Below are 15,978 nucleotides of genomic sequence, written 5' to 3'. Positions count from 1 at the left end.
AGCAGACACATTGCTTTAATAAATCAGAAACCTTTACAGAGACATATCACAATACTAATATACCATGTTAAACATCTGAATTATCAATTTTCACAAGTGAAAGTTTGCATGGTTAGAGAGAAGACTGAGAACGGTACATTTTAAATTAAATAATCTCCTAATTTGACATTATTACATTAAAACCAAAGGAACTGTCAGCTAAGAAATATTTGCATTTATGAAATGATCAATACTTAACCAATGAAAAAAGGCCAAGGCCCAACAGTCCCTTTAATTCTGCACCAGATCTGTCATGTTTGTTTGGACATTGTTCTAAATATTTGAAGATACATATAAATAGTTGATTCCCTTTTTAAGTCACTTTATCTCAACAACAGAGTTACAGGTTTGTAGCTCTTAAAAATCGTACCACACAGTAAAACCACATAAACCTTGTAGATCCAGATTCTTATTTTGATCCACACCTTATAAATGTCAGTCCCCACATGTGTCAGATTTATATTTCATTTGGATCCATGATTTATTTATTATCAGTGAAAATGTAAAAATCTCACAATTTTAGAGAAAGTGCTAAAAACATTTCTGGATCCCCGTGCTTTGTCCAGGGGCCGCACCATAATGTTATAGGTTCTTTCTTGGCCCTTGTCCCATCTTTCCAGCAAGTTTTAGTGGAAAGCTTTTGCACAATGCTGGTGACAATCCAACCTAAAAACCAATAATCTGTGTGTGCAGCTAAAATAATCTACAATAATCTTTAGATGGGATTTTCTGTTGATCATATTCGTACTTGTTGATAGGAAGGTTTACTGTCTCACTTGATCTATTCACATACACCACGGTTGTTGCTTCCTCCGACATCTGCACGACTTTTCGTGGGAACGTTCTTCCCTAAATATTTATCAAACGTAAAGCGGGACATTGGCTCAGTCACTGCTACTTTATTCTGCATCAGTGACTAGAAGTTGCAAATGTTTTTACAAAAAGTTGGGATTACTGAAAAATGCTCAGAGACACACACAGAGAGAGGAAAACACGAACCTTGAGCTGAGACCTGAATAATAAGGAAAAAGGTTCAATGGAGCAGACGGGGAAAAAAGTCAATATGCTCAGCAGCAGAACAATCATTACTACTTTAACTTGTCTGCCAGCGTATATATAGCCAGCGTGAATATAGCCAGCGTGAATATTGCCAGGTTGATAGAACGCTGAATGTGCTACACGAGGACCAAGGAATGGAACCTGGAGCAGGAAGAAAGCCTGTGTGTGGATTTCGTCTGTGTGGCACTTCATCAGACAATTGATCATGTCGGAGTCTCGGCTGCCAGTCAATACGGCCGTCTGCCTTTCTGATCTGTTGATAACTGTCCTTTTTGTCCAGACAGCTGTCAGAACATCAGCACCTTTTCAAGTCCCCTTTTTCTTTTTCATTTTTCCCTGTCAAGACCTCAAACCTCTTCTGCTTCTCATCTCACCGGGGCAACCATTTCGCCCATCAGGGGGATTTTAGCAGCCATTTTCAGTGCAATTAAATGTTAGCCTTTCTGCCTGCTGGCCATCTCTCCCAGGTGCTCCTGGGAGGTATGTGTGTGGAGAGCTAATGGCCACCCCCTTAGTGAGAGTCTGGCCAGCTGTTCTCACAACGGACCGCGCAGATGTGACTTCCTGCAATCATAACATTTGAGTTATAGGAGTTCTTCCAGCTCAGTAGACTGTTCGCTGTCTTTTGGAAACAAGGATAGTGTGAGACACTGAATATGAAAAGGGAGAGTATATTGATCATTTAAAAACAGTGGTTCTCGATGTGGAGACCTGGACTTTGGGAGCCAAGATAAACCAGATCGATGATAACATGATTCAAGGCCTGAATTGGAAATCTTTTACATTTTTTCTTAACAAATACGAGATGCTTTCAATTATTCAAGCCTCAGAAATCCTTCTAATGAAACTAGATGAAAAGGAACAGTGCACTTTGGCTTAGAACGCACAGACACTTAAAGGTTTTCGTTTTCTAGAGCACGCAGGCATGACAAACGAAAACGGGGTGAAAAAGTGATCTCAGAGACCTTGACTGTGGCCTGATTGTTGGTGCCAGACAGACCGCTGGTTTGAGCGTTTCTCAAACTGCCGAGCTCCTGGGATGCTCACGCACCACAGTCTCAAGAGTTTACTCCGAAAACAAAAAACAACCCGTGATGAGGGTTGTTGAGAGAGGTCAGGGGGGGATGACCGGACTGGTGGGAGCTCACAGAAAGGCTAAAGTAACTCAGACGACCACTCTTTACAACCGTGGAGAGAAGAAAAGCATCTCGAAAGGCAAACCTCGAGACAAAGGGTACCGATAATGTCAGATTCCCCGGAACCGAAATCTGAGTGGGAACAAACTCAAAAGGACAGATGATTCCTGAACAACAGCCTGAACTGATGAATGAGATGAGGATCTGGCATCAACAGTGTGAATCCATGGACACAACACTCCTCATATCAACAGTCCAGAATAGAAGTGGTGGTGTGATGACGGAGGGAAAGAAATCTTAATCCTGTTAATTCCTTTTCCACGATTCACCGTCTTCTAATGGCGACTTCCAGCAGGATAATGCACCATAACTCGGATTATGAGAATAGACCAAAGTTCACATGAGCATTGGCCAACATTCACACACCAATAGAAAACTAAAAAATTCTCATAAATGACGCAAGACTGCAGATGGCAGTGTCACATAGAACTCGAGTATTGGTTATCTTTATCCATGCAATTGTGTGTGAGTGTGCTTGAGGCTACATTCTCCACAGCTGTGAGCTGTACTTCTTTTTATACAACAGATCTTGACTTTATTACAAAAAACGGCAGCATTAGAGAACAAGAGAATCTGTTCTTCACACCGGGTTTAGCCACAGTCAAATAATTGCTTGGAGCCTCTAGTCAGCCCCTCAACTTACCTGGCAAATTTAATCAATTTGAGCTGCACCCTAGAGATGGGCTCAATTCTGCACTACGGAGAGACGGCAGCGTTGACGCACTGCAAATGCTGCTGCTGCTGCTGCTGCTGCACACGCAATCACATAAGTGGACATGCACGTGTACACACACAGGAACAGGGGTATATGCATCACTTATATTTCAGGAATGTCAAGCAATGCACAATGTGAGTCAGACAAGCATGAACACATTCAGACAAACACACAAACACACACACATGTCCAGCACATGCATGACATGCTAGTTTAAAATGAACTACCGGATGTATGAACTAAGAAGCACTTATCATCTATAATTAATTATGGTTATTATTAGCTATAATATAAGAGTGGCCACTCTAACTGCCTACAACCCCGACAATAGACACTCATTACAGCCTCACTGGCTCCAGCTTTCATTAAACACAATGTGCTTGAAACTAGGAGTACAAACCGTTTACTAATTATTCTCAGCAGCACCAGTGGGCAAGGATGACAGAACAAGTGTTGAAATGACCAGAATGAGTTATGAGCAAAAAAAAAAAAAAATCACACACAGTTACAAGAGAACAGTGAAAGAGACAAGGCCATTTTCGACCGATCAACAGAAGATGCATTCATCTGAGAACCTTCCGGCTGGTACAAGAATGTATTGTCAACAATAAGCTGCTGCGGCGATAGATAACTTTGAAAATCCAAAGAAAAATATAACCGTTGAGACAGAGTTCAGCAACGTATTCTGTTTGCAGAGGGAGAATGAAGCTATTCCACTGAAATACCACACAAACATTGTATTGGAGGCTTAGAGCACATTTCCTAAATAAGCATACGACATTGTCAACCTTGTAATCATTTCTGATTCAAGACTATTAACTTTTTTTTTAATAAGGTTCCGGGTTAAAATGAGTGTTTACTGTCATGAAGAGCCGTCACCGCCCAGACTCTTCTGACGTTTCCCTTTGTTGTCACCAATTAATTAGGCGGAGAACATTACCGAGCAGTTAACAAAACCTCAGCCTTGGCCTTTATAGCAGCAGTTTTTTACTATTCCTCCGAGTGTACTTTTACACTTACAAAGGAGTTGTAATTGGCCATTACGCAGGCACACTGCATATTGCACATTAATTCAACTGTACATAGAGCAACACAATGAAATGCCACGGCAACAATTCAGAAAAAAGCCATTAGCATGCTAACAGAGACGTTAGTGCTTATTTTGTATGGATGATGCTATGTTTGTGCTAATTTGTTCTGGCACTAGCATGAAATTCCACTTTACAGTATAACTTTATTCCTGGGGAATAGAGGCGTCTTATTAAAATCTAATTCTGTGCCGTTTCCTCCAAAGAACTGGCATTTAATGAAACGGGGATGCAGGGTCTCTAATGAGCATCCGGCTGCAAGAAGTTTCACAAGCTTTTTATGGGACAAACATATTCAGTGGTTTTTCAAAGCTTCCACATCCGCAGCATCTACTCTTTTCCTTTTTTTTTTCACACAGTGACTAAGTTATTTTATTTTTTTAGCACAGCACCAGTATGAATGATTTATTTTATCTGTCCAAAATATCTATCATGCTAATTTGACTGCATCTTCAAAATGCACTTCAAAACACATACTTACATTTCATTTACTTTAGGTAGAGAAACTGGGTATTACACAACCGAAAAGTGTAATATTGCAATACTTGTGATAATATACGCTGAAGTGGTGCATTTGATCTTTTGTGATTATGTAATATTATGTGATCTTCAAAAGCAAACTGGTTAGAAAGACTACATTAAAAATACAGCCTCTAAAGTTAAACCTAAAAGATAAAAGTGAGTACTTTTTGCTGCAGTGACCACTGCAACTATAATATTACGTCTGATTTCAAATTAAGACAAACTTCGTGAACAAGGTTAGAAAACAACCTTGAAGAAGAAGAAGCGGATTCCTCACACAACTGAAAGTGTTCACAAAAAAGCATGAAAAGATGATGAATACAAGCGGCACATTCTTTGGTCAGATAAAATGGAAATAAATGTGTTTGGATCAGATGGGGATCACATCTGACTGTGTAGTGCTGACAACATTTAAACTCGGAGGTGGGAATGTGCTTGTATGGGAGAAGTGTGGCAACACAAAGGATAAAAGAAGAGTCATCTTTCTTTTCAGTCTCAATTCCTTGAAAGAAAGGAAGAGTCAATCACGACATGCCAATCACCTCAAACACACGTTAGGCTTATTATATATATGTAAATCAACAACAGAAATCTCCATACGCTACAAGAAATGATTGCTCCCCTGATGTCTTTTGTTCCTGTGGGTATTTCAAGAACCACAGAGGAAAGTAAAATAAAATAAACACATAACCTACAAGCGCAGAGTTCCAATATGCTGCTGGTGACAGAAGAGGTCATCTCCCCAATTTCAGTCGGAAACACTAACTTCAAATGGCCTCAACAAGAAGATCCAGAGTAACATCACTTTGTGAATGTCATAACGCGATTTCCTTTCAAGTCGATGCCGCAGATTGCACAAAAAAAACCTTCCCGACCTGCGTGGCAGCTCGGGAAGGTTTTGCCAAAGCACTGCGGCAGGAAAAACACAATTTCAATACAGCTCATTCAGAATACATGGCCTTCAGTCATTTGTGAAGCATCATTCTGTGGTTTGGCGATGCCGTACTATTTCAGTTTTGCCTCGGGCCTTGACCAACAGGCCTACGGCAACAGTGTGCCACATATATTGCTCCAGGAGAAGAATAGTTTTTTTGGGGTTTTTTTTTTTGCCTTTAACTGATTAATTGACACATTTCCCAGTGAAGCAGAGTCATCTCTTTCCACAGAAGCAACACGGCAAACGACTCAGCTGCTGCAGAACTGACTCATATGAACAGAGTGTCTGTTTAACTTTGATATAAAAGTCCTCAACCGAGAGATAACTTCTGTATTAAACTCACACATTAATGCAGTAATGCCAGGAAGGCAGAGGGAGCGCTGGCTTGGATCAAAAGCTGTTTCATATTAGCACTTGACTCTGTCTTGCAGCTATAAGAACCTACAACCATTCTACATGTGCGAGGTGTAATCCTGATTATCAAAGCTCTGTCAATGTAGCACAGTTTTCTACAACGTGGTCCTTTTCGATAAATCTTTGATAACTAGCACCTCTAGTTACAGCTGTGGAAGCTACTCAGCACCATGTTGCCATGTTTAAATCAGTAGGAGTACGGGAGACAATGATGCACTGGAAACATATTTATTTATATACTGCTTTACATATAGGTCCATCAGGAGTGGACCTTCACGTCCCGTTTCCGACTGTAGAAATATACATGCAGCAGAGAAAAAAACTGTTCTTCAGTGAACACCCACTCCTCAATTTAACCACTGGAAGGCAACTTAAGCCAGTTTAACCACGATATGGCTAACATGACTGGATTTCTATCTCAACAGGACAAAACACCACTTTAAACATCACAAATGTGTTGTAGAAGGGTTGTGGTGTCAGCATCTGTCCTCCGTGGGAGGTTTGTGTTGCCATGCGTTCATTTTTAGGATGCTATATATATATATTTCTGCCGGGCGACTCTGCCCCACTCAGAAAACAACATCGGTTTCCATTTGGGATGAGCTGCTCTGGACTCTCCCGTCCATTAGGAAATCAGGGTGGGGAGAGCACAGCTTTTAAATGGAATGAGAGGAGCTGATTTGATTGGCTGCGATGGATGCCAGCCCGTGTCAGAGCTGTGGATAATGTATTCCTAATCAAACCTACTCTCAAACTACGGCGTCGGTGTCCACTGTGCCACAGGTTCCTGGATGTAGTCGTACTCACGAACATTTGCATGTTGCAGAGTCGACTGTAATCTACTGTACCATGACTAGGGTTGCAAAGGGGCGGAAACTTTCCGGTAAATTTCCGGAAACTTTCCGGAAACTTTCCATGGGAAGTTAAGCTGGGGAATTTGGGGAATTTTGAAAAAAAAAATTTACCGCAAATTAAACGCTGAGCAATAAAAAAATAATTCAAAACTCTATTTTAAAGATGTATGGAATGCAGCACACGCTGCACGTTGAATTTCAACCCTGCACATGCACAGATAATTCCCAGTATCCTGCACACTACAGCAGGGCTATTGAGGCCACACTACTGCATTAGCCCAAGGACTAGTCAGGTAAGTTTTGATGATATTACTGGGGAAAATATATAAGCATGCTGATTGAGGATTGTTCATCTGTTCATCTAACCTATTTCTATTCATTTATCCATCAATTGTAAAATATTTTTAAAGACGATTCCAATTGTTTAGCTAACTATTTATATCTCTGGCATTGCATTAGTGTTTTTTACAAGCTTTTTTCTCATCTTATTCTACAGAACAATGCCACGTGCACTATCTCGTGTGTGGAGACATTTCACCCCAGCCAATATAGAAGGAAAGGCTGTGTACATTTGCAAATACTGTGCAAAGACCTATGTTAAGAATGCCACAAAGATGCAGAAGCATATAGTCAAGTGCCCAAAGTTTCCTCAGGGCTCAAATCAGCTTATGACAAAACAAAATGTTTGTATTTATGTCTGTATATGACAAGGTAAATACAGTTAGTATAAATTACCCACACAATTTCCAGTTTATTCCCGTTAATTCCCATTAATTCCCGTATATTCCCATGGAAAGTTTCCAACTTTGAATATTCCCGGAATTTTGCAACCCTAACCATGACCACTGATTTATGAAAATGTGGGTTATTGGATCTTTGCAACCTCCATATTTCTACCACAGGAAACTCTGGGATTTTAAATGCAGAAGCAAAATTAAATAAACATTTATTAATAGTACTTAATCTGTGCTTTTTTAAATTGTTGTGTTCTGCAGCTCCAAACCACCATTATTCTGGCATAGCTACTGTTTTTTAAGAGGAACAGATAATGATTTCAACAAACAGCTTCCAGTCATCACTTCATTTCCGAGTGGCTCCATATTTACCAAACATATTTTTATCACGTCCTGTGATACTGCGATACTACACCGGTGATTTCAGAAATAGGAATAAACTACCACGGCCTACTTCCTGGCTTCCACTGGCACATACAGTACTCTAATTATTGAGACACGAGTACTGTGCGACTGCTTTGCTTTAAAAAACGAGTTTGCTGCGGCACTTACCGGAACTGTTGCCCGTAATGGAGATCGACTCGTTGTTATCCATTTGTCCAGGTGAGCGTAAACTGAGGGTCATATTGGTGGAGTCGGGCTGATTTCCACACAGCAGCATATTGATACTGCCAATCATGTCGTCTTGGAAATTCAATGAACGCGCCGCCTGAAAGACCATGGAGTTCTGCAACCTCGACAGCTGGAGACAACACAGGCCCAAAGTCAGGAATTTAGATTTGTGAAGCAAACATTCAACAAAACAGACATTTATTTATAGACTATGGATTCCTGGCCGATGCCGTTTCACTAACCTCCTCAATCACGGGTAAAGCATTTTGAGTGGTTCTCCCCACCAGTCTCACGGTATCTGCTGCATTCAGGCCCAGAGATTGAGGCACCTAAAGGACAGGATGAGCAGGCGGTTTGTACAAAAACACAGTAGCCAGAGTTTAAAACAGGAAATGATCAACTGCTTACAGGATTATTTGTAATCTATAAAATATTCAACAGTTTTAAAAATTGTAAAAAGCTTTAAATTGTGCCTTCATATTCCTTAAATATGTAAGTTTAGAGATTGTGTTCTCTAAACTAACCAGCCTCCTTGATATTGGTAAATATTTCAACACGTAAATGACACGTCCTTTCAACCAGTGTCTGTACCAGAGCATGAGCTGTGTTAGCATCAGGCGTATTGTCTTTCAGCATATTATATTACAAAGCTTTGAACTGTAGGCAAGTGGGTGGATCAGAGGGCTGGGAGCAGCGTAAAGAGAAGTGTAAAGAGTGGTATGGTGACACTGCATTGTTATTTGTAAAGTAAAACTCTTTTTCAAAAATAGAAAGCCCGTTCAAGCCGAGTGTGGAGTGTCCCCGCGACTGATGGAGTCTCAAGTACGTTCATTTAGGGCCACTTGTGCTCAGGGCGGACGTGGAGAGGAGACCGAGCGAGAGAGAGAGAGAGAGCCGAGGTATCGCACTCAGACAACTCTGAGAAAAATCACCAGTGGTTGTATGGAGGGAGAGATTCCAGCGTTGTTACTCTGTCCCATTAGAACAAGAGCAAGTAAACTGAGTCATGGCAACAACAAAAAAAAGGATTTCTCATTATCATTTGTTAAACTCATTTCCCGCTGCACTTTGTTATAGATGTCACCAGTGATTGTTTTTTGTATGTTTTACTTTTCTGATTACCAAGTAAGCTGATAATAAAACGAATTATACAGCAATTATATTATCATACAAAGTTGATTTAAAGTTATTTTAGATTTGTCGACCCGATGAGCACCAGAGTTTATCTGTTTAAGACAGACTAAAACTACAAGGGCCCTCAGAGAGCACCAACCTCCTCCAAGGCTAATGCCCTAACTTGCCATGTCAAAGCAGTGATTCCCATTAAGTATCTAAACTGTGGTGACCGGCCATTTTCCAGTTTGTCCTGAACCAAAAATAAAATAGTTCACCCTCTCATACAGAAGAAATCTCTAACTTGGTGTTTTACTCCGTAGACACATTGTATATTTGTGGGCAGGGCTAGTTACACACATTGTTGTCATCCATAAAGTTTTTACCGTTCACTCAGACAGTGAGTTTCAGCTGCAGTTGTACATGTACCCACAAGTGGCATGCAATGCAGTTCCATCTCTAACACAAGAACTGTTTAGTCAGTGCACCTGTCACTCAGATTCTGATGCGCATGAGAGTGACCTTCGTGCACACGCATGTGCCCCCCCCCCCACTACTGCCATGGATTTAGTTAATTCTGTGGGAAATGCTGCAAAGAAAGTAAAAAAATAAAATCCTTGACTTGGTATTTAATCTTTCATGTCCCAAACCTTTTAATGGAAATGGGTTGGTTCAGTAGTTTTTGGGGTAATCCTGACTAACTAACAAACAAGCCAGCGCGGATGTAAACATAACCTCCCCTGCATCAATCAAAAGCCTTTTGTTTACCAGCGTTACCATGGGAACCGTGTTCTGAAAGGATTTTTAGGAAAACTAAAAAAACAGGAACCAATGTCTAAATCATCCTCTGCCACTCACAACTTCACTGATAAACCCTGACTTCCTCCCTGGTCCTTTTCTTTATGTTGCTGTTGTTATCGCAATCATTCAGCAATGTCAAGCTTTAAGTGTGAAGGCTTGTTGTTTTTTTCTCTCCATCCATTTGCTTGAGGCGCTGGAGAGCTTTTTCCACCATATCTTGTCTGGGGCTTTCTCTCTTTTCTTTTTTTCTGTGTCTGAATACGCCTGTGGGTTTAAATTGTTCAGATGCTCTCTCCTACGAACCTTCTGCCTTATCACTTATTTATTGGATTTGCTGTCCCATATATTTTTCTCGAAGATAAACTCAAAGAAAAGTGCACGCTTTCATAATCCCAAAGAGAACTGAGAGTTTAAAGAATTCAAAAAGAGAAAGAGAAAACAGATGTGCACGTGACAGTTTTGAAAGCTTAGATCCTGTGGGACATACAATAACTTCCTCCCTTTAAATTAGAGGAGTGAATTACATCAAGATAATTGTGCAGGAATGAAAGTTTATACATTCTGACATCTTGGTGGTAGATTTGTCCTTAAAAGTGAATGCGTGTATCTAGTTTTCACTTTAAAGATATACTTCTTCATCTCTCCAAGTCACAGAACCAGACAAGCATGACATTTAACTTTTAAATTGGTTACTCAACTGGCTGGCAGAGAAAAGCATTGTCTTTGCTTTGAATTAACTGAGTTCGAGTAAGAGAGTTATTCAGTTATTTGCATGCAATCTTTATAAAATACATAAAGATGGGTGTGTTTCATGCTAAAGCCTGTAATTTATTGAGTATCCATGTTGAAAACAATCGTTATCTTATCTTTATTTATTTCTCAATTTGGGGTAATAACTAAGTATCACAACCTCCACACAGAAAATACCAAAAAGAGGGAGTAAACAGGACATGTTGGCAAACAAAAACCCCAACACCTTGGCATTTAACTTATGCTTTCATTAGTTGCAGGTGTATTTTTAAAGAAATGTTTTATTTGTGTTCACGATGTCGAACGTGAAACACCAGGGGGAAAAAACTGAAAAGCAAACTCCTCGGCTGTAATTGGGAAAGGATTCAAATCGCTTTTTCTAACTGGTTTATGTACGTTTAAAAAAAAAATGCTTATATATGCTTATTATATATGGTCAAATGTAAATTAGGGTAAAAAAAAGCTCACCTCAGACAGCATTTTCCTCACATCCAGGTTTTGCCGGAGCACTTGCTGGGTGTTAATCAGCTGCTGTCGAGTGAGGGAGCAGCTGACATTTTGAAAAGCCTCCTTCTCAGCGTGGCTGCTAAATTGGACGTACTCATCCAGACCGGTCCCGTCGCACAGGAGCGTCCTCAGGTCGCCCGGTCGTTCCTGAAAGAGAAACATCCATTTGAGTAGAAGTTTGCATGGGACCATATTTCATCTGTGTGTCCTCTGAGATGTTGTTAGAAAACTATTAAATCATATTGTTTCTTGAATTATGCTTCAATAAATAATGTCATTGTGAACATGTGCACAAACACCACAGTGAGACAACACAACAAGAGTCAAAATATCAGATGACGGACACATTTTCGCCCACACGCGCGCGCGCGCGCACACACACACACACACACACACACACACACACACACACACACACACACACACACACACACACACACACACACACACACACACACACACACACACACACACACACACACACACCGTTGATTTGTGACATACCAGACAGTACACAGTGTCACTAAGCAGGATGAGATGGACGGGCAGAGGACACATAATGGCTTGTGGACAACAGTACAGCGGCACCTTAACTTTGCACCAGGACCTCCTGCCTAATACACAGTCAGGTAGCTTTTAATCAGCTCACACTGTATTTCCCCATCTTTCCCAATGTCAGTAAACATAATTTCCTTCTCGCAGCACCTCAGATATCACTTTGTAAAAACCAGGGTATCAGATGGGGGGAACATTTATAGAGAGAAGGTACTTGTAGCTCTTATTGCTGTGGCAATTTCTTTTCATTCCAAATCACCTAATGTGAAGAGCGTCAAACGTTTCAAACATTCTGTCGAGTAAACGCTGCAGTTGGTTTTGATCATGACAATCAAGACAAAGAGTCCCAGAGGCAGCTCCGGTCCAGGACATTTTATTCTGAAATGTTCACGCAGAATACTCTGAGCACTTTTAGTCTCCAGAAACCTGTGATAGCATTTTAATTTCTTTATTGACAGAAGGATAATCATGTTTCAAAGTGGATGGGATTCAGAGTTGTGAAATCATACTCACTGGGTTGAGGTAAATCGTGGCATTTAAGAGGCTTTCGACAACTGCCGGTGACACCGACAAGTTCTCTTTCAGGTGCTTGGAGAACGTTTCATCGTCTCGCAGAACATTCTTCAGGGTCACTGGTTGAGCTGCAACGTAAAGATGGAGAATCATTACTTTCACTGCAAGTGACAGAGAACAGAAAAGACATTTAAGCAGCACTACACTTGATGTTAAACAGGGTGGTTACTTACAAGGATGTGTTTATGTTTGTAAAAAAGGTTTTATCCTCATAGCTTGAGCCAAAAATCCTCCTAACTCTTTGCTTTAGATATTTTGCACAAATCTGCGCACGTGTATCAACATGCAAGACTTAATTTACGTGCTTTAATAGATACCTATGCAAACCATGAAGGAGTGAGTTTGTGTGTAAGGAATAAGTCAGTAGTCTGCTTCAGACATGCACTAAACTCTGGACATTCTCCTGACATTTTCCAGAGCAGCTGCATGTAAACAAAAGTCAAACTATGGAAAAAGTCTGGACCCAGTTTCCCTGATATAGTTAATGTCTGAAAGCAGCTGACGACTGAAAGTACAACAGGATGTATTCTGCTGTTGAAGGGACACGATTAGGGGTTAGAGGATAATTTTCTTCTGACTGATTTTTTAAATAAAGACCTAGAGGTTCCATTTTGTGTCTTGTGTCCACGTGGCTGAACAAATGTAAAATCAAGAGGCCAGAGTTCAGATTTGGTTTTGTTATTCACGCTGCTTCGAGTGGCATTACGCTCTGATGAATTTCAGCTTAACTTAATGCTTTATAAATGACAGCGGCCATTAAATCGTTCACTGGTACAAGTACGAGTGGTGCACTTTAGCTGCACGAGTGTGTAAAGTGAGACCATTTGTTGCTTTACATGAAGCAGATTGTTAGCCAGTCGTTTTCTCCCGATTAGCTGCCCACAGATCGTCAGGATTTCTAAAACCATCTATCCGTTTGTTGCACCCTCATCGGTTTAGAATAACGTCTCTGTTCCAGAATGTGCTGTTGAGACGATGAAGGAGTTATTATTTAATTAGACTATGCCTGTTTTTTTTGCAAGTGTAATACATGGAAGTCGGTTAACTATCAGGATGAGACAAAGGAAGTGATTTAAATCGGGTTATTCAAGGTTTTAATCGGATAAATGTTTGCTCAAAAAATGAGAAACATCCTCCTGCCGAGCCGGAGTGCCCCCCCCCCGTTCATGGAACCACCATTTTAGACCAATACAGAAAACCAGGAGTTAACATAATTAAGTTAATTTAATTTTCAGCCTCGATGATATCCATACAATTACTAGATGTTTAGTTTACTTCTCTGAGTGGGTCTGGAACTCGCACAGGTCTAAATCGGTGGCTCGATGCTATTGAAAAGATACGACAATCGCTCATTATCGTCTGGAATGAAGTTTGCCGTTTGATTTACTGCTCAGACTCGATACCGCACCCCTGATTCCTGCCGAGCACCCGCGATGCCCCTCATCAGTGGAGGAGCGTCGGGAGGGATGGTCGGGGTTAGATCACAGGGAGGCAGAACATGCTCCGAGCTCTGTCTGAACACTGCTGCCTTTCTGATTGAAGTGACCACCAAGAGTCTTTTAATCAATCCTCGGTAAAAACAAAAGAGGACAACACATTCACCTTTGCCATCCTGCTCTTTTGATAGCACTTCACTCCCCATTCTTGTTAATGACCTTTTGTGCTCTCGCCTCAGATAGCGAATCCCATTAATTATGACCAGGCTTAGATCTTTGATGGATTTAATCTTGTATATTACAAGCCCGCGACCCCAAAATGCAAATGCACCCCACCCCCTGCCTTTTTGCAAATTAGGTGCCATATGAAAATCTGAATATCATCAGGCTAAATGAGCCTAATGCAAAGCAGCAACTTATCAAGACAAACGATCTGTCAGTCTGCATGGGAAATTGCATCATAAATAATCACGCGCCATTGTTTTTGAGGGATAAAGGGGAATAACAAATCCGCCAACTTGTCATCCGCGTGAAGGGGATACTTTCCTTGATAGAGTAGTACTCAACAAAGACATAACGGAATAAGCCGGAGCATTTACCACAAAAAGACTTTGTAACAATTGCTAAGAAGAAATTTAACTTTCATATCAAAAACAGTTGAATCCACACTTTGACCCGGCTGCTCTCCTCCAGTTTATGTGAGTTGGTTATATCTCTATCTTTTATACTAAAGTTAGCAGGTATGTTAAACGCAGGCAAACCATAGCCAAATTAGCCTGTTCACTCACGTCTACTGCAGAGTCATTCGACTAGGGAGTGAATGCCGATTGAATCCGTTCCCGTTGCAGACAAAAGCCAAATGTTTGTGGGTGTTGGCAGGTTTTTTGACCAGTGGAACAGGAGCTTTAGTGACCTTAAAACAAGCTCCTCTCATGAATTTGATGTTTAACTTCTCTTACCATTCCCAGGGTTCGACTGTGACAGGACTGAGGACCACTGGTCGATGTCGTCCGCCAGCAACTTTGCCTCCCTGAGAATGGATCTGTTCTCCACCAGGCTCTGCAGCTCTATCAACACACCAGCAATTCTGGAAGACAAAAAAAAAAGAAAAGATAATCTATAAATGTTATGTGTTTGATGTTATAGGAAAACAAAACAGATAGATTGCATTCATCTGAAAGGCGGAAGAAGGGAACATCCCAGCACATACATGGAGTTGTTGAAGTTGTTGACTTGGCCTGGTGCCTCCCCAGGCGTCGGGTAGTTCAAACAGGGGTTGTTGATGTTGCAGATCATACCTTGAAGCCACGGCAGCACGCCGGCCGACGGCATGGCTTTATTTGGATAGTGACCTAAAGGAATAGAGGGATATTTATCCATCCTCTCTCCTACGAGGCAAACTCAAGGTTGTCTTTGGAAATAGATGCAGTGATCTCAATTATTGTTACATCCTCATGTCCTTAGAAGTTAAAACCTTGTTCAAATGACTTGTAAAAAAACAACTATACTAATCAACAATATTAAATCTGCACTTCTACTTACATTGGCTTTTGTAAATTGGCTTGTTGGTGGTCCGCACCCACACCAGTATGAAGAAGAGAAACAGAGGCCATATGAGTTCAATGACCAGTCGCACCTGCACAAATGAGAGTGGAGTGGTTTTCATAATTTGGTTGGGAAATAGATGTTTGTGGCACATTAGGGTTCACATCCTTTGCAGTGCTTGAAAATGTGTTTGTAAGAGAGATAAAGAAGAGATAGATATAAACATGTTAGAGAGGGCATTCATCAAGCTTCTATGTTTACCAAGTTCCCCTCTGCTTATTCTCTAACCACAGGGTTAAGTTAATAGAAATGTTGTCAGCGGGAAGTAACATCCATCAGGGGGGAATGGTTTCCAGAGAGATATTACAAAGCTGCAGCTCATCCTTCCTTGACTCTTCACCCCACGCCGTCCGCCATCTAGGCTTTCATGCATCCCTTGGTGCGCCGTCGCCAAACACGCCCTCCCCCCCAGCCCTGCACCCACCCACTGAGCCCTCTCCGCGTACCTCAGCTGACCTATCCGCATGC

General features: G+C 41.1%; 1 protein-coding gene across 2 annotated transcripts in view; it reads right to left on the bottom strand.

Moving 5' to 3' along the window:
• The window catches only part of LOC117751749 (phospholipid-transporting ATPase ABCA1-like), a 138,720-nt gene that overhangs the window by 113,371 nt on the left and 9,371 nt on the right, over positions 1-15,978 (bottom strand). For both annotated transcript variants that reach the window (XM_034568630.1, XM_034568631.1), the window contains exons 3-9: positions 15,448-15,541; positions 15,116-15,257; positions 14,865-14,992; positions 12,410-12,537; positions 11,303-11,488; positions 8,413-8,499; positions 8,111-8,300 (exon numbers count right to left, since the gene is read on the bottom strand). In XM_034568630.1, the coding sequence (XP_034424521.1) occupies positions 8,111-8,300; positions 8,413-8,499; positions 11,303-11,488; positions 12,410-12,537; positions 14,865-14,992; positions 15,116-15,257; positions 15,448-15,541 (955 nt within the window). The remainder of the gene's footprint in view (positions 1-8,110; positions 8,301-8,412; positions 8,500-11,302; positions 11,489-12,409; positions 12,538-14,864; positions 14,993-15,115; positions 15,258-15,447; positions 15,542-15,978) is intronic.

This window comes from Hippoglossus hippoglossus, chromosome 18 (genome assembly GCF_009819705.1).
Source record: "Hippoglossus hippoglossus isolate fHipHip1 chromosome 18, fHipHip1.pri, whole genome shotgun sequence".
Taxonomy (NCBI): Eukaryota; Metazoa; Chordata; class Actinopteri; order Pleuronectiformes; family Pleuronectidae; genus Hippoglossus; species Hippoglossus hippoglossus.
This window is presented reverse-complemented; position numbering and strand designations above follow the sequence as displayed.